This window comes from Myodes glareolus, chromosome 15 (genome assembly GCF_982192425.1).
Source record: "Myodes glareolus chromosome 15, mMyoGla1.1, whole genome shotgun sequence".
NCBI lineage: Eukaryota > Metazoa > Chordata > Mammalia > Rodentia > Cricetidae > Myodes > Myodes glareolus.
In genome coordinates this window covers 58,246,002-58,268,975 of record NC_142040.1, presented here as the reverse complement: position 1 = coordinate 58,268,975, position 22,974 = coordinate 58,246,002, and the positions used below count along the sequence as shown (strand labels likewise).

At 34.4% G+C, this 22,974-nt stretch overlaps 1 protein-coding gene across 2 annotated transcripts in view; it reads right to left on the bottom strand.

Annotated features, from left to right (window-relative positions):
- The window catches only part of Cdh9 (cadherin 9), a 127,674-nt gene that overhangs the window by 56,244 nt on the left and 48,456 nt on the right, over positions 1–22,974 (bottom strand). For both annotated transcript variants that reach the window (XM_085676606.2, XM_048429854.3), the window contains exon 2: positions 14,336–14,599. In XM_085676606.2, coding sequence (XP_085532732.1) covers positions 14,336–14,560 — 225 coding nt within the window. In that variant the 5' untranslated portion in view covers positions 14,561–14,599. The remainder of the gene's footprint in view (positions 1–14,335; positions 14,600–22,974) is intronic.

Here is a 22,974-nt window from a genome sequence, read left to right as displayed (position 1 = left end):
TTTTTTTATTAGATAGTTTCTGATAATTTCTTGTATCATTTAGAATTCTGAAACGTATTATAACAGTGAGTACCTTCACTATTATAAAATATAACAATTTTTTGTTTAGTTGTCAACTTTTTCTCAGTAATCATGATATTTTATGTATAATCAAAAATTTTGGGTACTCGTCTTGAAATGCTCTATGACTTTTTCTATTGATTAAAATCTACTGGAAAAATCACTGCACAGAGTAAAAAGTATTTTACCTATCACCATGGGTTCCAGATTTCTCTCTTAAAAAGTCCATGCCAATTATCAAATTACTCATGATTGTGAAAAGACTGACAAAGAATTACAACTCACTGTTGTTTTTAATACTGTTATTGAAAAGGAAACCAAAATATGTTCATCCCTTAGTTGTCAAGAATGCAGCGCTTTATTTCAAATATTGAACAACAGATGTGATTAGCTGAAGCATCGAGGGAAACCGCACAGGAAGAGTCCTGTCACCAGTTTTTAAACAGAGAATTTCCCTCTGTCTTTTTTTCTGATTTTACTGGCTGGATCTACATTTAAATATATTATAGGAAAATTTCAAAAGAGTCATAATTTTCTCAAAACTGAAAATCAGGAGATATTTTAAGTGCATATAATTTAACAAAATATATTTATATATATATATTCTTTTTATTTATAATTTTATAATGAATGAAACACACCTAGAAATTATTGAACAATGATAATTTGTGAAGTGTTAAGTTGTTATTTTATTTTCAAAATGTTATTAAGTTAAATATCATTCATTTTTAATATAGTCTTGTAAATTATATGGTACTGATTTCAATTTTTTGAATACTTAACTTCTTCCCTCTACATCAATAATTAAATTATTGGAATGCATATTGTTTTAGAGTACAAATAGCCTTAGTAATTTTATCAACTGTTTTTCTAGTACCTACTTAACTTAAAACACATGTTAAATTCACTTTCCTGAATCTGCACATTCATGCACAACATTTGTAGTATTCCACCTGACATATACCTTCCAATTGTCTAGAACTGATGTCATTTTGATAAATCTATATTCTTCCCATTATATCCACTTTCTAGGTGCATCACACAAGTAGACACGACAAAGATTCACTGATTATGAAAACGTCTTAAGCAGCAGAGTAACTAGCTATCCCTGAGTCTAGTGAATTAGAAGCCACACTTTTCATTTCATTGCTTTAATTGGATTTTAGAACATATACGTAAATTCCACCTAATTAATATAAAAATAATTACAAAAGATGATTTCAAAAATTGACCTTGTCCTGTACATCTCTATAAATGTATATGATTTATTTTTGTCTCATAACTTACATGTCCCACAGTGACTGAAATGTCTATGAAAGAATACATTAGGAATGGCTGTCGATACTCACATAGAATTCACACTGAATGCCCACAGAAATTTTCATTTCCTCTAACTTTTGTGAGCCAAGGAAGGGGAAAGAATGCTAGCAACAAAAGCATTAGCAAAGCTCCTGACATATTCGAGGCCACTCTTATCACAATTCACACATTTCAGCTTCCTTTTATCCTTCTGAGTTCATAAATGCTAACTCTGCTCCTTTCAACCTTGTTCTGGCCTTACGCAAAGCTAAAATAGGAGCCTCTATTTCCATCCTTGACCAGAAAGTCAGAAAAGAATATGTGTTCTCTCTGATTCAAGCATTACTCACTGTGAACATGGTCAAGATGAAGCATACATTACCAGGAGAAAATGACAAGAGAGAAAATTAGGAATCACTCATTGCTCTTATTATATCTCCTAGAATACAGACAAAGGTTGCAGCCTTGAACACATTTCGAGAGGCAATTTTTACACTCTAGAGCATGTATCTATAACAATGTATTTCCACTTCCACCATTTCCTTCCAACTTTAAAGAAATATATGTTAAATAGAACTACCTTGAAGTAGTAATATCTGTTGTGTTCTCAATGCATAACCAATTCATTAACCATACTATTCGCAGCCAGAGCACAATGTTTATAGTGAATCACTGAAGTGACATTATGGATGCATGTAAATCAAACCTCATAAAGAAGTACATTATTCACTTTAGATTTCACTTCAGGATACTTACATCTATAGTTTATTTCTTTAAATTGCATATTGTGGTATAAATATTAACAACTCTTTGGTCTTTTTCTTTTGGGTGGTTTGATTGTGTAGGTTTTCACAGTACTATGAGCACTTAAAAACAAACAAACAAACAAAACAAAACAAATCAAAATATCTAGGGAGATTATTTTTTTTCTTTTCATGCCCTGAATATAAGTACCATTAGATATTATTAGATATAAACAAACACACACACATACACGTGCGCATGCACTTCTTATACTCTGAGCTGTGTTAAGATAAAAACTAATGTACTATTGTAGTATAAAATATGTACAATGTGAGTACACAGAGAAACTACCAACACATGTTCATAGACTGCAACACTGCATAGAGATACTTTTAATATCAACAATATTTTACCCTCAGGAAATAAAATGGAAGACATATATGAATTGTGTATGTGAGGGAATTTAATGGTAAACATGGTGCAGTATAGTGAAAACCTCTTTATAGTTTGAGAAGAATGAAAGAGACAGATAAGCAAGCAGTTTCCCATGAAAGGTGTTAGACGGGAACAAAGCTATGATGCCTTCTCAAGAAGAAAGTCGTGAGGCAGTAGAGCAGAAAGCCATTCAGAGAAGGTGAGGGGAAAGTCCAGGTCACCTGCAGCTTTTAGGAATCTGACATACAGCTCCAGACAGAATGTAAATATAGAAGGTACTTGAGTTCAAAGCACCATCGTTTTCTTTGGTAACTTGCCTTTTTTATGCTTCCATATTCCTTTATATTTTCTTTTACACACTATTATTTTAAAATATTCTTTATTAGAAGCCATATTAATAACTAATACGTAGTTGGCATTATGAATTTAATGACAAACATTTACTTATATAATGTCGTCCATTAATACTATCCCTTCCAGTTGTGAAGCTTTCAAATTATTTCAACAAGAAGAAACACTACTCCTCAAGTCTGTTTTTCACAGAGCATGTGTTAACAACTATTTCTTAGAATGGATTCTGTCCTTTTGTGTTGATGTTTCGTTTTTGGCTTTAATATGTGAGGGAATGTGAGGGTTTTAAAGAGTGTTTCCAATACATTCTTGCCTGTTTAAACAAAGCTAAAATACCAGCAATCAGAATGTAGTATTGGGGTTAATATGCTTCAGATTTTGTTACTTTGCAATTTGGAGACCAGTTTTCATAGCAAAAGTTCAAGTGCTAACTATGTAACCATGCCTGAAAGGCCCTGGACAAGTTTTATGTTTCTTTACCCTGAATGCTGGAGTTACTTGGATGTGCCTCCAAGTGCTGTGATTCCTTTGTTTGCTTTAGTTTTTCTTTTCTTTTTTTTTAGTTTGTTTCATTTTTAAGTTTAGTTCAGACAGTCTTAAAGTCATTATCCTTCTTCCTCAACCTCTTACCCTGGTTTAATCTGAGGCACAATATGTTGTGCTGACATTAAGCTGAATATCTTACACAGTACTTTTCAAAACATTTTCTCTGTCATTCTCCCTGTCACCTTGATAAGATCATAACTGAATGTGAAGAAAGTTCCATCTTTAGTGGAACCAAGTGATGAGTTTCTACTTTGGGAAGTAAGCAAGCCTGGGTCACATTTGTGTTCCCACTCCTCCTCCTATATTACAAAGATGCAAGAAATCATCTTACCCTTTAGGAGGATGTCTGCCTCTTCACTGTCGGCAGTGATTGGCTTTACTCACATAACTACTGACTATTGAAACCACTTTAATTCTTTTGTGTCACAAGTGATCTGCAGTTTTATTTTTCTCCTTGTGTAGGAGGGCATATTTCACAAAGAGCAAGCAGAGATGAAGAGAGTACAGATGGTACATAGATGTTTACTCTGTGTAAAAATGAAAAGGATACTGAGCACATTTCTACCAGTGACTAGAACTACAATGCAACACTGTGGGATAGCATGTGAGCAGCAAGTCCCTGTAAGACCTGTGTACACTTGCAAGCACCCTAAATCACTGCTTGTAATCACAATTTTCTGATGTTCTCTGCTTGCAAATGTATATGAACACCTTATTCAATGGGAGATAAAATTAGTTGGTGTTAATGGTATTATTTGTATAATTTAAAGAAGAATAAAATATTTGCTTATTTCAAAAAATTGATGATAGGAAAAAAACAAAATTGCCTTGGAGCATGGGTAGATATAAAGAAAAATTAAATCTATATATATTTATTTTGTCTGTTCCATACCTTATTTCTCATATAATATGAGGAATATCACATAATAATAAAAATGTTGTCCTCGAGCATTTGCTTGTTTTAAACATTAATCCTAAATTATGGAGATTATGATTAGCAAATAATCTTAAAAGGAAGACTACAGGAGAGGTTTCACACATATGCTGTACTATTCTTAAGATTCTTTATCAAAGATGTGAAGAATTAAAAATAGCAGATATAAATTCATTTTTAATATATAAATTAATTTACATGAAAGCATTCAATAAAATTATAGCTAAGTGATGAAGATAATTGCATTCTAGCTATGTTGACCTCTACTTAACATCTTGATATGAGAAAGGAAAATTTTCTATAAAAATATGAGAATAATTATTATCTGTTCTCTGAAGCATATTTATATCACTAATTCCACTCCATAAAACATAATTTTAAGAATTCACAGGGTAATTCAATGCTCATTTGCAGTAAAAAATAAATTTCAATAGGAAAAAGCTGTATCAGTGATGTTCCACATGATGCAAAACCCTTCTGCTCCAGTGGTAATATGCTATTAACAGGTTATTGGGTCCCAAGTAGAATGAACACAATACCAATGTGCATATCAAGGTCAGATTGTTCAAAAGAATAAATTTGGGCAGTACTTATGAACAGCTATAGTAATATGGACAGCAACAATAAGCATCAGAGTTGACATATTATTATTAGCATAGACTCAATAGTAATATGCAGAGGTAATTAAAAACTCTAATGAGAAAAAAAACTATCTTGGCAGGTATGTTGAAATATTATTTAAATTGAAAGTAACATAAAAGTGTTTTCAGATAACCAAAACCAAAACACATTGTGAGTGTATGGATAAAATTATACCAAGTATATGTCAAAGGTTTATAGACCTCAAAATGCATAAATCAATAAAACATATTAATATTTACAAACATAACACAGGATAAGCTGAAAATTTAAAACAGTGTATCAACATTTCAGAAAAAAGTAAACTGAAATGCTGAATGCTAGATTATAACAAAGATAAATCACACAAGAATCATTTTCAGACATATCTAGGTAAATTAGAATGAGACAAAGTGACTCAAGTAAGATCTTTCTAGATGAACTATACTAGGCCTGCTCTGGTGGAAATGCCAATAATCAGTTTGTTAAAGAGTGTGTGATGTGGAAATAATAATCCTGAAGTAGTATATATTTCAACTTTGGAGAGAGTACATAGACAGCTACTTAATATGTGGATATATTGGATTCACAACCTTCCATAGAAATTATGTTAACTATTATTATATTGATGATAAAGATTTTTTAAACACAACAGCAAACATAGATGTAAATCCCAAATAGCTAAGAAAAGGGATAAATAAGTAAATGATTCTTACAAATATCTTATTTCCATTAACAATTGTAATTGTACAATTGGAATCAAATTGTACATCCAGAAAGTATAACCATAGAATTTTGAACTACTATCAAAGATACATTTTCTGAGATGGCAGAACATTATGTACTACCCAACAGGTATGGCACACTAATTATTTTCAGGTATATATGAAAAACATACTGAAATAAATTTTGACATGATATTACTAGTACTGCATATTGTTTTAGGATGAAACCAATGAAATCAAAGTCCTGAATGAATATTTTTAAAGAAATGAATCATTTGTAAATTATAAAACTGTCTCAACTGTGTTCAAAACAGCATTTTTTGTAAAAGCCAGAACCTGGAAACAATGCCCCTCAGCCAAAGAATGAATAAAGAAAACATGGTACATTTGCAAAATGGAAATGTACATTGAAAATGTACATGTGTACATTTGCTCTAAAAATAATGGCATCTTGAAATTTGTAGGCAAGTGGATAGAAGTAGAAAAACATCCTGAGTTAGGCACCTAGACCCAGTATGACAAACACAGTATGTACACACTCAAAAGTGAATATTATATATAAAGTGAGGGGGTAACCATGACCCCAGAGAAGCTAGGTACCAAAGAGAATCCTAAGAGAGACGTACATGGTTCCCCTGGGAAAAGAAATTAGACAAGATCTCCTGAGAAAATTGAAAGGTAGAGTGAAAAAGGAGGGAGGAAGGAAGGGGGAAGAGGAAAAGAAGCGGGGAAGAGAACATGAGGGAACAGGTTGGCCAAAATGGGGGTGTACAGGAAGGGAAAGCAAGAAAAAAGAAATCTTGATTGAAGATGCCATTATGGGGCTAGCAAGAAATCTGACAGTAGGGAAATACCCTTGCTCTGTAATCATATTGATGACTATGTTAATTGTCATCATAGAAATCTCATCTAGCAACTGAAGGAAGCAGATACAGAGATCCACACCTAATACTGTGCCAAGCTCCCAGAGTTCAGTTGAAGGGAAGAAAGAGCAATAATATCATCAAAGGGATCATGACCATAATGGGGATACATACTTACAGAAACAGCTGTCCTGAACTAGTGGGAGCTCACTGAATACTGACTGACATCAGGGGAACCTGCATAAACCAAACTAGGCCCTATGAATGTGGGTGACATGGTGTGGCTGGGGTAGTCTGCGGGGCTACTGGCAATAGGATGAGAATTTATCCATAGTGTTTGAACTGATTTTTGTTGGAGATCATTCTCTTTGGAGGGATACCTTGCTCAGTCTTGAGATGGGGGGGGGGGGGGGCTTGGTCCTGCCTCATAGTGATGTATCAGACTTTGTTGACTCCCCATTGGTAGCCTTAACCTCTCTGAGGAGTGGATGGGGGTGGGTAGATGGAAGGTGGGGAGTAGGAGAAGTGGAGGGAGCGAGCAGGATCTGGGATTAGTATGTAAAATGAGAAAAGATTATTTAAAAAAATAAATTTAAAAAAATATTGAGCTAGCATTTTCTCTACTAAGGAAAAAGAAAGCACTTCTCATCTTTTGCAAACTTGGTAAAATATTATTCATTCACTAATTCATTCATTGTTAATTCATTCATTCATTCTTAAATATGTATCTGTGCCTCTACTTTTAATAAGAAAAAAATTATTTTCTCTGAGTGAAAATTTATTATAATCACAATCTCATAAATGTTAGCTGTGAACTTAATTTGGCATTCAGTACGTGCTTCTCACTATGGACTTAGTTATTGCGTATTCTCTTGTGACTACAGTTGCCTCATGTGCTCAATGTAAAGCACGGTGAGAGTTTTTGTAATCTTTTCCTAGCTTTGTTTCCATGGACACTAACTCAGCAAACCTGTGATGCTTAATACAGGTCAATACGTTTTCCTCTGTGCAGATTACAAAACATTTGCACAAGAGAAAATCAAATATTTGTGGCTATCTCGGGTAAATACCTTTGTTCCAGAAAATACAAAGTGCCATCATTCTTAAACAAATGGACATGCATCATTCATTTGTAGAATAGCTCTAATGTTTCATTGGGCAATGTAGGTTTAATTAAACGCCCCGTTTCTTATGTCTCCTTCACCCTGAAATAGCATTTTGGCAGGTAGCTGTCATAGCCTGGAAGTGAAAATAGCATTGAGCTTATTGTAGTCACAAATATCATTTACGATACAGATGACTTCATCTATTCTCTCCTTTTGCCAAGAGTTAACAGTGTTTTGCTAACTCTGTTCAAAGGATTTTTTTAGCATTCATTGAATAGAGATGCTATGAAGTACAAAAATTCATACCAAAACTTAGAAACAAACTTATAAACAGATATCTACCATATCTAGCCATTTCCTACATGGGTAAAAGATTGGTTGACTTTGTAAAAACGTGTTACAATTTTTCAGAAATGTAGTTGATTGATACACACATAGAATTCAGAAACCGTGTTGCTTAACACCGAGAACTCTCCCTAGCATTAAAAATATTTGCTATTAAACTCTGCATACCAAATGTAAAGTTTCACCACAGAAACGTGTATGCAAACAGCAGAGAAAGACTGAATGATATTTTATATAACATGTCATGATCAATCTTAAATTCTATTTTTATGAAGTTTTAAAATTATAGCATTAATTGATAAAGACTAGATTAAAAAGAACGGTTTGAATTTCTGTCAACTGTGGCAATATATCATTAATCCCAGTACTCAGGGTAAGAGAGGAGGAAGGATCTGTAAGCAAGATGCCAGCTTTCCTACTTCATAAAGTTCAGGTTCTAAAGTAGCCAGGACTACATAATAAGACAATGTCTCAAAAACACAAAATGAGTAAAAAAAAAATCAACAGTGTTAAATAAATAATGTGTATACTAATAAAGCTAATATTTGAATTTCCTAACCTGTTTTGTTGGATGATTATACAATACAATTTGAGCTTAGCCATATTTGGAAAATTTTCTAAATCTTGTTTCCTATAAGAAAATGCCATGTTGTATCAAGACTATAACAATGGGGAATGCTGTCCTGTGTCAAAACAGATGTTCTTTTCATGCTTCTTTTTGTATATAACTAAATCTAGACACATGTCTACTTCTGCTGATTAACTTCTTATCTTTTTCCTACTTATCTTCCCCCTTTCATTATCTTTTAACATTTTTAACTATATTGCTAAAGCAATGTGAGTAGTATTTCTCACCTGCATTCTTTGAAGTAGATGAAGAAAATGTTGGCATAATATAAATAGTTTAGAAGGTCTAAAGGCAGTAGAAGTGTTACTAAAAATTACCTATGTAGTATGTTGAAAATACTGACAGTCTTTTATAACACACTTAATAGTTAAAGCTGTTTTCAGTTACATACACAGCAAAAAATAAATAAATAAATAAAGTTTTTCTATAGGGAGTCAAAGACCTAACAAGACAACCCACAGAACAACTAACTTGGGCTCATAGGGGCTCACAGAGACTGAACTGACAACCAGGGAGCCTGCACGGTACAGACTGAACTGACAACTTAGGACCCTGCAGATATGTTACAGTTCTGTAACTTGGCCCTCTTGTAGAGCTGCTCCTAACAGTGAGAGCAAGAGTTGTCTCTGACTCTGTTGCCTGCTGTTGGGAACTTTTCCTCCTTCCAGGTTGCTTTGGCCAGGCTTACTTGAAAAAGATGTGACTAGTGTAACTTCAACCTGATATAGATTGACTGGTTCGTATCTCTTGGAGACCTGCCCTTTTCTGAAGAGAAGCAGGAGAGGAGGAAGTAGATGGGGTGAGGGAGAGAGGAAGTGGTGGGAAGGACTGGGAAAAGAAAGAGGGGAAACTGCCATCAGGATGTTAAATAAAGAAACTAATTAACAAACATACAAATAAATAAAATTCCTTTATACTTAAGCATATATAACAATAGCTGCAAATCTTAATTCAGTATTATTTGATGCATAATTTACTTATAAATACATATTAATTTATTATTTTCTTTATTTAAGATATGGAGATCTTGGAAAGGAAGCAATTCTAATTACATGCTATGAGGCATTGTACAACAGAAGTAGCAAAGCTGAATAGTCAGTAACAGTGTTGGTAGTTCATGATAGAAGATGGAGCTTTATTTTGAAGGTGATTTTTTTATATACTGTGGTGTAAAACTAGTCTGGGTAAGCTGTCGTGAATAGTTGGTCATAATATTTAATATTTTTTGTATGTGTTCTGAGTTTTAAATGACTAGGCTATAAATAGCATTCTGGAATAAATACATTCATAAATCAGAGTATGGCTCCTGCATGCGCAGGACAAAATAATGACAATTTAAAATCTTTATAAAGCAATTTTATTTGGATTCTGAAAATCATTGTAACTTACTGTAACTGTGCACCAGGTAAGATTCAGTAAATTTGAGAGTCCATTTCTCTTTCTAATCTCACTTTTCCTTGTTATTTCTATATCACAATTTATATATCAAATTTCTATAAGCAGAAAGTGAGCTATTGCTCATTACACTATATATTCTTCAGAGATAATCATTGTTCAGCACATACATGAGTTTCTGTAAATATGCAGAGGATAAATTTCCATAGCTTGAACATAAATATAAACAAAATTCTCATCGATTTTATATCTGCATCTGTATCCCTTCTGTTATCCAAAATGTTGCTGTATCCAATCAGAAAGTGCACAGTGAAGGTCAAATATTGGTTATGAACACAGTGACTATATTCATGATGGTATGAGTAATAGGGTACACAACTAGGTATGAAAATTATAAAAATACAACAACTAACTTTAGAACAAAGATCTTCTCATAGTTTGAATAGCGATAACATAGAGAAAGTGAGTTAACAATTTCTTCTGAAATTTTTCCTTCCTGGAGGAAGGTGTCATATATGAAAACAAATAAATAGAAAACATAAACAAAACAAAATAAGACAGAAGTTTTCGGAAGTGCTTGAAAGGTACAAGATTTGAAAGGCTCTCTTTCCCAAGAGTTGAGTCAGTCATTCTGTCTCTCTCTCTGTCTCTGTCTCTCTCTTTCTCATTTTTGACTTCTTCTACAAGTTGTAATTAATATGTCTACCTGCACAAGTTTTACCTGTTTCTTCCTGCTCATATTATCAATTAAAAAATATTCCAACATAGGATTCAATTCCAAAAAACACATGGTTATATTATATATATATATATATATTGTATATATGCGTTGTACTAATTATTGTTATTATTTGGTTCACCATAAAACCGTATCTTGAAATTCAAATTGAAAGCTTAATTTTATTTTGAGGTTCTTATGTATTTCTAAATTTATAATTTTATATTATCTGTAAATTGGTGTTTTTTATTCCCTGTAATATCTATTTTGCAAAAACTAAGATAAAACGATGAAAATCTTTTGCTGTTAGCAGTTACTGGCCCCTTTCCCATTTTAGTGTATGATAAATATGCCCAGTGATTAATTCACCAGGTTTAATTTCACCAATGCAGTGGCTCTGGAAAGAATATTTGCAAATTTAATTGGGGAAATGATAGTACTTTAGTCATAAATCTGTGTCCATTTTATAATCAAAGAATCTAATTTTTATGGAGTTTAAGCATATAACAAAGATTAAAACTAAGGATATGATTGGTTTTTGTATATGCCAATAGTTGCTTGTGTAAACATCCAGGAAGCATCTAAAGTAATAATAAATGATAACTTGATAAATAAATAATTCTAAAAACTGTTGGAAGGACCATTTAATATTAAAATATATGATTAATAATTACTCATGTAAGGTAAGAGCACTAACAAAGTAAAGAACTCACATATTTTGAGAAGGAAATTAGGTGTTTTATATTGTTTTCCTATTTCTTGTGTTTTCATGTTGTTTCTAGGAGAAAACTGAAAATTAATGAAAACCAGTTTTGCATTTATAATCTTCCCTGGACAAAAATATGATTATCATCATTTTCCACATTGCCTTTTAGTCTACTGTTTAAGATAAGCAGGCAAAGTGAAAGGAAAGTAGATGCAGCTAATATTTTAAGTAGTTCACTGAAACAATTGGAAACAATGTGTCATTTAGAAATTAATAAATAAACACTACTTAGGAAACTTTTTACTCTTAAGTTAAACCACAAATACAGGAAAAGGGGATTCAACAGTCGTAGGATTATAAGTATCTCCCTTTTCTGTGACCATTTTCCTGCAACTGTGAAACTATAAGGCAGAACCATTTTAGTGGCCTGTGACCCACAGTGAATTCTTTATATATTGACCCCCCCATAAAAAAAAAGAATCACAAAGCAATTTCAAGTCCTTAGACACAAACGTTTGCTTGTTGAACTTGAAATGTCCTGATGATACCTATTAACTAGACTGTGAAAGTGATGTTAAATGAAGGATATAGAGGGATGCCATATGACTAATCTCAGAGAAATAGGTTGGAAGAAAAGAATCATTAGGTGAGCTGCACTGTACAAATGTGTATGACCTACGTAGCCATGAAAGAGAGCTCTCAGGAAAGAGGAAATAATAGGCTTCAGATAACGGAGATCATATTTGAAAAAGTACTTGGCCCACACAAATTGAAGTAGAACAAGATTTTGACAATTTCTCAGAATAAATGTCCTTCTGGTTTGAAAGATATGGATATACTTTTTCCATCAGTTATATTTTCTGTCTTCTTTTCTGCCTATTCTAATGTATATATTGTTTTCTGTGAACCAATTCTCAGTCTCTCAATGTTAATACTTATAGGCCAAGAATAAAGAAAAATAAATGTATCGCAAGTGGGTGATTGTCAGAATGTAAAATCATTCATGATGTTATACCAGGGTCTCATCACACCTGAGAATTGTGCTTATGTTATGAATAATAAGGAGGGGTCAGGAGAATAATATAAGGATAAGAAGAAATTGGCTATGAAAATAAACAGTAATAAATGTAAAAAGTTGTCATTATAAAAATTATAGGTGGCCATGAACTAAAAAAATAAAAGGGTTAAACAGGGAAGGAAAGAGGAAACAGACAATGAGACAAACTGAAATCTAGGAATCCAAGAGTGAGTTGTATTATCACTCTACTATTTCCCTTCCTAAAGGCTGATGGGCAACTGTCAAGGAGGCTGAAACGGACATTACAGTATACCATCCTATAGGTAGTATCTTCTCTTTCTTTAGGCTTTTGCTGCATTGTTTACTAGATGGCAGTCACACAGGAACCCAGCTTGCTGGATTTAAGAATCATAGTGTTAAGAAGTTATCTCTCATACAAGTCATTCTTTTATAAACTGTATGAACTAGTTACTAAGATACATTGATAAATTTTATTATATATAATTACTCCATTTTACTTTTAGTCATATGGAACATGAAGTATTCATTCACATTTATTAAATAATAATCTAAGACACTCATTTGTTTCGCAGATAAAAGTCTTTTATATGTAAATATAAATTTATAAACCTATATATACTTATACATACTTATTTTACATCCTGGCTGCAGTTTCCCATCTCTCCACACCCTAGGATCCCTTCCTACTCCCCCTCTATTCCAACCCCTCAATCCACTCCTCCTTCACTTCTTTTCAGGAAAGAGCAAGTCTCCCATGAATCTCAACAAAACATGACATATGAAGTTGAAGTAAGACTAAGCAATCAAACCTACCCCGCTCCCCTATTTATAACGCTGGTCCAGGCAACCTAGTAAGAGGAGTAGGGTCCCAAAAGCCAGTTTATTCATGATTTTTAAATGTCAGTGTTAGTTTGTGTTGGTTATATACATACTAAATAGAATCATATATTGCTAATAAATAATGAGTCATAACCACAAGCCATGACAATTTTGCTTGTTGCTGCTTATTCCTTTCCTTTTCTTTCCTTCCCTTCCCTTCCTTTCCCTTCCCTTCCCTTCCCTTCCCTTTTCTTCTCCTTTCCTTTTTTTTTCTCCTTTCGTTTTCTTCTTTTCTTTCATGGATGGTCTAGTAACATAGTTCAAGTTGATCTTTAATTTGTGATCCTCCTGACTCATCTTCCCCAGTGTTGCAATGGGAGGGGTGGGTCAACCTACCAGATTTCCCATTCTGATATCTATAACAAATGTTTATATATATCATGTATGTGAATGGTACATTTCATACAAGTCTCTTTGGAAGAATTTATGATTGCAACATGAGTGGGCCAGCTTGTTAGGGTTCTTGTCCATCCTGCCCTGTTCCCCAGCTGTTTAGTCCCAGAGAAAAATCACACAAAGGACTTTCTAAGTTATAAAGCTGATTGGCCCGTTAAGTCAGGCTTCTTACTGGCTAACTCTCACATCTTGATTAACCCATTTTTCTGATCTATGTTAGCCATGTGACTCAGTACCTTTTTCAGTGGGGCAGCTCACATCCTGCTGCTTTGGTGATCTGGGCAGGAGAAGGAGGAATCAACTTCCTCCTCCCCAGAATTCTCCTGCTCTCCTTGCATCATTTCCACTTCCTGTCTGGTTTTCCTGCCTACACCTCCTGCCTGGCCAATCAGTGTTTTATTTAAAACATGATTGACAGAATACAGACAATTCTCCCGCACCATATGATAACACCATATGATAATACAACTCATCAAATAATTTAAGATAATTGTTAGTAATGTGAAGTATCACATTCAAATTCTGTTTTGTCCAGGAAAAATACTTACCTTTCCTACATACTGAGTGTCTGTACCTGTGTACTCCTCTAGCAAGAAGAACTGATTCCACATCCAGCCACGCTTGGTTCGATGGAGCATTTTCCCATCATCTTTTGTCAAATTCACCATCTTTCTAAGTATGTGACCATTAACCTTTGCTTGTAATGGGCTGTTATCAACTGTATGGAGCATGCAAGTCCAGATGATCAGTGAAAGACAATGGTAAGTCCTCATTATCTTCAACTTCAGATGGATAAAAGTTTAAGGTGTGATCTGTAGAATAAAAATGCTTTTATTAGGATGTGTATCACAATGACATATCTTTTATACTGGAATACTTTTATATACTATTTAAAGTTATAAATATATAAATGTAAGTTTTAAAAAATATATCAAAGAACAGTCTTTAAAATCATAAATATTGAAATATACACATAATTGGTAAGATTACATATATATGTATAAGTATGTTGCAAATACATACTTCAAAAATCTTATTTAACATCTTTTTTTAAGATGATAATATTAAAGTAAAAAAATAAGCACATAAATTCAAACCACTAATAATTCTGCAAACTAAACTTTTAATACAGCAGTTATATTATTAATTCTTTGGAATTGTAAGTATTAATAGTAAAGAAATATGTACATGTCAATGAACCCATACACTGTAAATGACATTCTATTTCCCCTTATCTAACATTTTTCAGAATGTGTTCTCCCTCTCTAGGGTCTACTATAGAAATGAATTGAATTAAATCAAGGAAGTATGGAATAAAGTAGTTTTTCACTAATAGTAAAACTAGATTCCATAAACTCAAAATGGGTTAAAAGCCTTAAATTTAATAGGAGAAAAAAGTAGACTTTCTAAACTCTGATTTTTCCTACTGTGAGAATTTTATTTTGACATTAACTTTGCTGATCGGTCTTTCAGAGAATTTTGAGATATACTGTTCATTTCTAAACAGCGTTTTAAAGTAGATGTGCAATCGGTTTTTTTTTGTTGTTGTTCTTGTTTGTTTGTGGCTTTTTTAATGTAGATATTTGAGTGAGAAAATCTACTTTTACCGGCTATCTCAGATTTTAGAGAATGAAGAATACTGTGAAAACATGTAACTTAAAAATATAAAATAAATTTCGCCTTTTTTCAGTGCAATCAAATCCATGGAAATATTCCAATATACCCTTCAGAGCTCAATCTGGCTAACTAGAAAATTGTTGGAGGGCAGGAAAGAGATTGGGTAAGGAGGGTGTCAATAGCGTATGTCATGTCATTTCAGTAAGGGATCATGATGCTTCTAGAAATATAATGAAATGAACACAGATTGCTAAAATTCTCTTATAAGAATGTGAATGATTCTTAATGGGAACACATACACACGCTCTTCAGTTTCTATATCCCATTTCTTTAATTTGACTACTGCAGTGACTTCTTATACGCCTACAACTTTGCAAATGCCCCTATGAAATTTCTGAGAAATGTTTGAAGTTAAGTATGAAATATCACTGAGTTTCATGCAAATTCCTGCCGCATCGGTATTGGGTATGAACCATCTCTCTCTCTCTCTCTCTCTCTCTCTCTCTCTCTCTCTCTCTCTCTCTCTGTGTGTGTGTGTGTGTGTGTGTGTGTGTGTGTGTGTGTGTGTGTGTGTGTTTCTTTTCCAATACCAATATACGAGGCTGTACACTTTACATTGTAGACTATAAAGTTGAAAGAGATGTTTGGAGATTTGAGTACTTAATTTTCCAAAGAAGACATTTATTTAGGAATTAGAATGTGACAGTCTGGCCTGAGCATTTGCACTATTCCCAAATCCCTGTACTGATAACCTATATCCCCAGCAAATGTTAAGTGGGAGATGACTAAGGCAGAGATCAGAGTCATAAGAGCATGGTGGGTGTTGAGTTCTATTTAACTATAGCTGCATGAGAGCACGTGGGAGATAGGCAGCTCTCAAACTGCGCCAGTAAGAGCTCTCTTTGATCTTGCACATATCAGTACCCAACTTAGAAAAGATGATTGCTGCCAACTTGTATATTTTGTTGAAGTAGTAGCCAGAATCAAGAAGGAGAAAGAAAAATTATTCCATATGTATGTATTCGAAGACTTTATCTAAAATTTGCACAATTGATAATTTTACCTATATTCCTTCTCTGATCTGCACAGATCCTACTTGGTTCATTCAAAGACCTATTATTTGCATTTCTGATGTGTCTCTATTATATACTTTTATAAATTTCCAAGTAATGATTTCTAAAGTGTCACATCTCACCTCAGATATCCCTGTTTTCTCTCTCACTGTACATTTATGTACAGTGATGAACATAGCATTTATGCTCATTCATTCAGTCTTCAGGACAGAGACCACCTTCATTTAGACATAATGCAGTTTCTATGCATGGTGTGAGAAATTTGAGGTTTCCTGTGTCCTTCACACAACCTACCAGGCACTTATTATTAGAGTCAAACTATCTGGTTAATGGATTAGTGTTTAATTCTTTGGCAGCTTATTTTCAACCCTGGATCACCTACTGAATGCCTATCGGTCTAATGTATAAAGAATACCAGAGACCGATGCAAAAATTGAAAGTAGAAAGCTTATTTCTTTTGACCAGCGTCAGAGATTATTCTTATTTCTTAACATCAATCATGGAATTTGTGGTGCTCTCGCCAAAGTTCACAGAAGTTTGCATTAAATGTGATTAAATGTTAACAACACAGCATGACTGCTATAAATTATAGAATGTTTTTATAAACTTTCCAGTCTCGGATTTAATACCTATACTTTAGTCAACTCTTTTATTTATATATTTGTTTTACATTGAGGAAATATTACTTACTGTAAACCTCTTGTGGCTAATTTAGCACCTGCACATTCTTTGGCTCTGATATAAAAGTGCACACTTTAAAAGGTTTTCTGCTATATTTGGTTTTAAAGTTAGCAATCTCATGTCCCATGGGGTTTATTAAAAATTCTTCACAACCTCTATTTATTCAATAGCAATGAGCTGATTACTAAATTTTCTATGCCTAATTAGCTCTATCAGCCTTAAATGCTCTGCATTTTAATCTCACTTTTGTTGATAAATAACTACCATCAAATGTATTACAGATTCCAGCATTTTAAGTTTGGTGAAAATTGATTTTGTAATCAAGCAATTCATTTGAACCTTATTAGTTTTAAAAGCTGAACATCGTTTGATTATTACATCCTTATTCACTTAATTATATATCAATTCCATTTCATTTCTATTTTAGAATTAAGAAAAACTTGTACTTTGTTGTACTTAAGTTAGAAACTTACCAGTCAAATACCTAACTGAAAATGAATATGTTTCTGCCTCTAAATGCTTATATAATTATAATCAAAATGAATATTTCTCAACTTTATAATTAACCATGCGCCTGAGAGTGCAGCTGCATGTGAGGATATGTCCATTTGAGTTCAGTTGCCCCTGGAGTCCAGAAGAGGGAATTGGAACCACAGGCACTGGAGTTATTAAGCTGTTATGATCACATGATATGGATGCTAGGAACTGAACTATGATCCTATGCAAGAGCAATATCCATTCTCAACTACAAAACAATCCATACAGTCTCCCCAGAGAGATCATTTAATACTATTTGTCATGAAAGTTTCTAACAAGGAATGCACTTATAGCACAAGTGTTCGTGATTAAATTTGCTACTTTATCATTATGAAACTTCTAGTCATCAAAGAATTTTGGCAAACATTGCAATTGTAGTCTTAATTGACTCATAATTTATAGTTTTCTCAGTGACATATCTGAGTTCTTGAGAAGGGAAGCAACACACGTCTCACATGTGTTACTTTTCTACTGGCATGACAAAACACTATGGCCAAAGGAACATATAAAAGGATTTAATTTGCTATTTTCCATTAAAGAGCATTAGAATCCATGGTGTACATTGTCAGGAGAACGGCATTAGAACTGTACATTAGATCATATAGCTTGGTCCACAATCACAAGTCTGAGAGAGATAACTGGGAATGACTATATTTGTTTGTTTTGTTTTGTTTTGTTTTTGTTGTTTTAAATCTCAAACCTGTCCCTAATAACATACCACTTCTTATTAGACCAGACCTCTGAATCCTTCTTAAAAGTTTTACAAACTGCATCTGAAATATTTAAATATATCTACCTGTGAGGGTCATTCTCATTCAAACCATTTCTGGAGCAATGTAGAAACCTCTTACAATGGAAACTCCCTGGAACCCACGAGTACACCCAAGCAAAAACTCTTAGTAATGGGAAATATGAAGCCTGAACTGGCCATCTTCTCTAACCGAGCAAGGCTTGCTTAGAGTGAATGGAACACCAATCCACCCACAAAACATTGACCTTCCACTTAGTCTCCATGCAAGATTTGCAGGGCTTGTTGCGTGGACCACCAATGACAAGTCCAGGCTGAGACCCATGCCATGCCTGACATTTCCTGGAGGGCCAGGAATAAAGTATGAATAGCCCACAGACCTAGAATAGAAACAAACACAGTAGGCCCACCCTCCCCCAAAAATATAAATAAGTCAATGAAATGACTCCGAATAGTATTCTGCTATACTCCTGTACTGGAGCTGAGTGTAATGGATCATGGTCATCAGATATGCTTAACCCAGCAGCTGATGGGAGCAGATGCAGAGATCTACAGTCAAACATTAGGCAGAGTTTTGGGAATCCTGCTGAAGACGGGAACAAAGGATTGTGGGAACCAGCAGTGGTGATGATGCCACAAGAAAATGTCCCACAGAATGAACTAACCATGGCTTATATAGGTTCCTAAAGACTGGAACAAAAATCAGAAAACCTGTATGGGTCTGACTTAAATTCTCTGAATATATGTTATGGCTGTGTATCTTGGTGTTCCTGTGGGAATTCTTACAATGGGCCCTAGGGTCTGTGACTGACCTTTTGTCTGATTTTGGGTTCCTTTTTCTCCTACTGAATTGCCCTGTCTTATTATGAGGGATGTGCCTAGTCTTATCATTAACTTGCTGTGCCATGGCTGGTTGATATTTCTGAGACTTGCCCTTTTCTGAGAGGAAAGGGGAAGTGGATATGGCAAAGAAGGGAGGTATGGGTGAAGGGCATGTAGGACAGGAAGGAGAGGAGGAAACTGCAGTTGTGGTGTAATATATGATAGAAGAATAAATACAAAAGGAAAAAGGAGACAAATACAGATATAAAACATTCTGCATGTGTTAGCAATTAATAAATTTCATATCAACATGAAGTTTCACCATATCTCAGTAGAAAGGTTAAAACAAAAGCCTGAAAATCTTTGCTAGGATGATGAAGAACAACAGAAATTCTTCATTGCTCTTATGCCACTCACAACAGAGACATCCTTTGCAATATTTAAAAGGGATAAACGTTTTATACTCTAGCATAGTAATTGTTTCTATTTAAACGTACTTTAAAATATTTTTACCAAGAAAATACATAGTCAATTTTACATGTTGTTTATTCACATTCATAATTTTAGATATTTATTCACTTTTATTCCATGTGTATGCATCCGTGCTTGAGTTTGGGCTTATGCATCACACACATACATAAACACACGGCAATGTGCATAGGGTATTCAATTTTGTAGAACTAGAAATACAGGCATTTGTGAATCAATTGACTTGGCTTCTGGAAGTTTAATTTGGGGCTTCTGAAGAGCAATGAACAACCTTAAATAGTGAGTCATCTCTCCAGGCCCCCAAATGCCTTTTAGAAAATGAACACATACAGAATTTTCTGAGCACTCAGGAAGCGGATTATAACTTAATGATAAAAATTAAATGGGGTTTTAAGACACCAAAAAGCTCAAAGAAATGTAAATTCAAATTTCTACATAATTGACTCTCTTATGAGAAATCTGTGTGTGTAATTATTCAGGTTATATGGCATTCGTAACTAGGTAAATTCATGAAGCTCCAAAATATCAAAACTTTCCAGTGGTTGCTGAGAAGGGAAGATGAGAGAAAGAAAGGTGAGAGAGGGAGGGAGCAGAGAGAGCCAAGTCACAGTAGGTTTACTTATGAACAGTGTTCTGTATAATAATACAATGGTAGGTCATAAAACTTTCAATTTTCAAAACCTATTACATTTTACAATAGGAGTTTCAGGATTGTACCTTATTACATTCAAATTAATAGAAAAGAAAATCTTTCAGAGCTGAGGTCTAGAAAGCTAATTCCTAGGGGACTTACAGCCTAACAAAAGAATTGGTCTCTGCTCCAAATGATGAAACAATTTTAGTGATGAGGGTGGTAAGAAAGAAGATACTCATACATCTTTAAGATGGGTGTCGCTTCTGACAGCAATGGAAAAACAATTGCATAGACACTCTCCACTGCTGTGAATAAAGACATTCCACCCGGGGGTGGGTTGACAAAATTCATCATGATGTTTTTATACCCTGCAATTAAACAGGGAAGTAATGCCAAACTGGTAAAGGATTCTAAAATTTTTGAAGTCAGTAAGTTTTCACCTTTATGATTTTCTTTGTTTCCTTTTCTGTTGTTGTAATTAAATTTACTGGCAAACTCAGTTCGGGAAAGAGGAGCTTAGTTTTATTCACAGTTAATGTTCTAGCCCACCATGGCTGGGACACAAAATCAGGAACCTGAAGGAACTAGCCACATTATGTCCACAGTTAGAGAACAGAGGGCAGTGAATGCATGTGCTTGACTTGCTTTCTCTCTTTTACACAGTCCAGTATCCTAATCCAATAAGTAGATTTACAAACTGTGGAATGGACTTCTTACATCCATTACCTCAACCAATACCAATAGATGTACCCAGAGGCTATTACTACCTACATAATAACTCACAGCAATCCTTTACTTGCATCCCATCCCAAATCAATATCCTGTGTGATTCTACAACCTTTCCTTATTGAGAATTAACACTAACCATCTAAAGGTGAACCAAATCAGGCAGAGGCTCTGTTCCATCAATGTTTTGAATAATTCATCATTAAACATGTGGACATAACTAATATCATTCAATAATAATATAAGTCCAGTTCAAGGGAAGTTGAGAAAACACAAACATTAAAATTCAACTTGAGTTTATAGTATATTATTAGTGAAAATTATTTCAGATACAATCATCAGCCTGTAATGTGAGGGCTGACTTGTTGGGGTTTCTGTCCCTCCCAGTACCCCAACAGCCAGCAAGCAACAAAGAAAATAACACAGAGTCTACATTAGGGTATAAACTGATTGGCCCATTAGGTCAGGCTTCTTATTAGCCCTTGTAACTTATGTTACCCCATTATCCTTATCTACATTAACCACATGGCTCAGTACCTTTCTCAGCTGGGCAAGTTACATGCTACCTCTTCAGTGATCTGCGCAGGAATGGCAGAGGAACTTCCCTGCTTCCCAGAATTCTCCTGTTCTCATTGTATCACCTCTACTTCCTGTCTGGTTTTCCCACCTATACTGCCTGCCTGGCCAATCAGCGTTTTATTAAAATATGATTGACAGAATACAGACAATTCTCCCACATCATTTCCCTCTTTTTTTAAAAAACAAAGGAAAATACCCATAGTCCATTTGTTGGGAGTGTGGGCATAGTATTTCAGGCTACTTCCTGCTGGTTGGGGGTGATGATAATCTTATGGGGACCTAAAGAAAATTTAGAATTATCATCAATTCCTGACTGGAGTATCCTGTGAGTCTCAATCATCTCAGGCAGCAGGCTTAAATCAGTTCTGGACGTAGAACTCAAACATCTGGGCCATTTGTTCCTACTGGAGGTTTCTCGGGTGGTCTCCCTTGGTCAAACTGGATTTCTCTTAACTCAGAATGAATCCACAACCTCTCATTTTCTGTGGAAACAAAAGCACAATCTCTTCTCCAAAGTAACATACCTTTTGACTTCAGTTTTGAAGCCAAGGTATTTTCAAAATACCTATCTTGGGTTAGTTCAGCAGCATTTATAAACAAAAGTCTTTTAGCAGCTGTTGCTCCTTCCTCAGCATTCAAAAAATTCAAAGAGAACATAATAGCATACAATATCAAGATTTTCTGTGTATTTTCCATTTTTATGATGGCTTTATTTTAACCTCTATTTCTTTTATTTTTACTTTTATTTTTTGAGACAGGTTCTCTGTATATCTTTGTCCTGGAATAACTCTGTAGACCAGGCTGTCCTTGAACTCACAGAGATCCCTCTGTCTCTGCCTCCCCAGTGCTGGGATTAAAGGTGTATGCTACCACACCTTGAATTCAGAGATCTGTCTGTCTCTGCCTCCCAGGCATTGGGATTAAGGTGGGTGCCACCACACCTTAAAGTCGCAGAGGTCAATCTACCTCTGCCCCTTGAAGTCACAGAGGTCAACGTACCTCTTCCTTCCAGGCATTGGGATTAAAGGTGTGTACCACCAACCCTATTTCTCCTTTTCTTTCTTTTTTATTTTTAATGACTTTTAACCTTTAGCCTGCATATATTTTTAACACACTGTAAACCATTTAGAAGTTTTCTTTCTCTTTGAATCTCTCTTTACTGTATATCTCTCTTTTTCTGACCACACGAGTCTTTAATAGGTAGGACTAAAGCCGTAGCTTTGACAGTTAGATCCATCCCATTCCTTAGCTTTCCAGCCTCATGGCTGAGATACCAGCCAG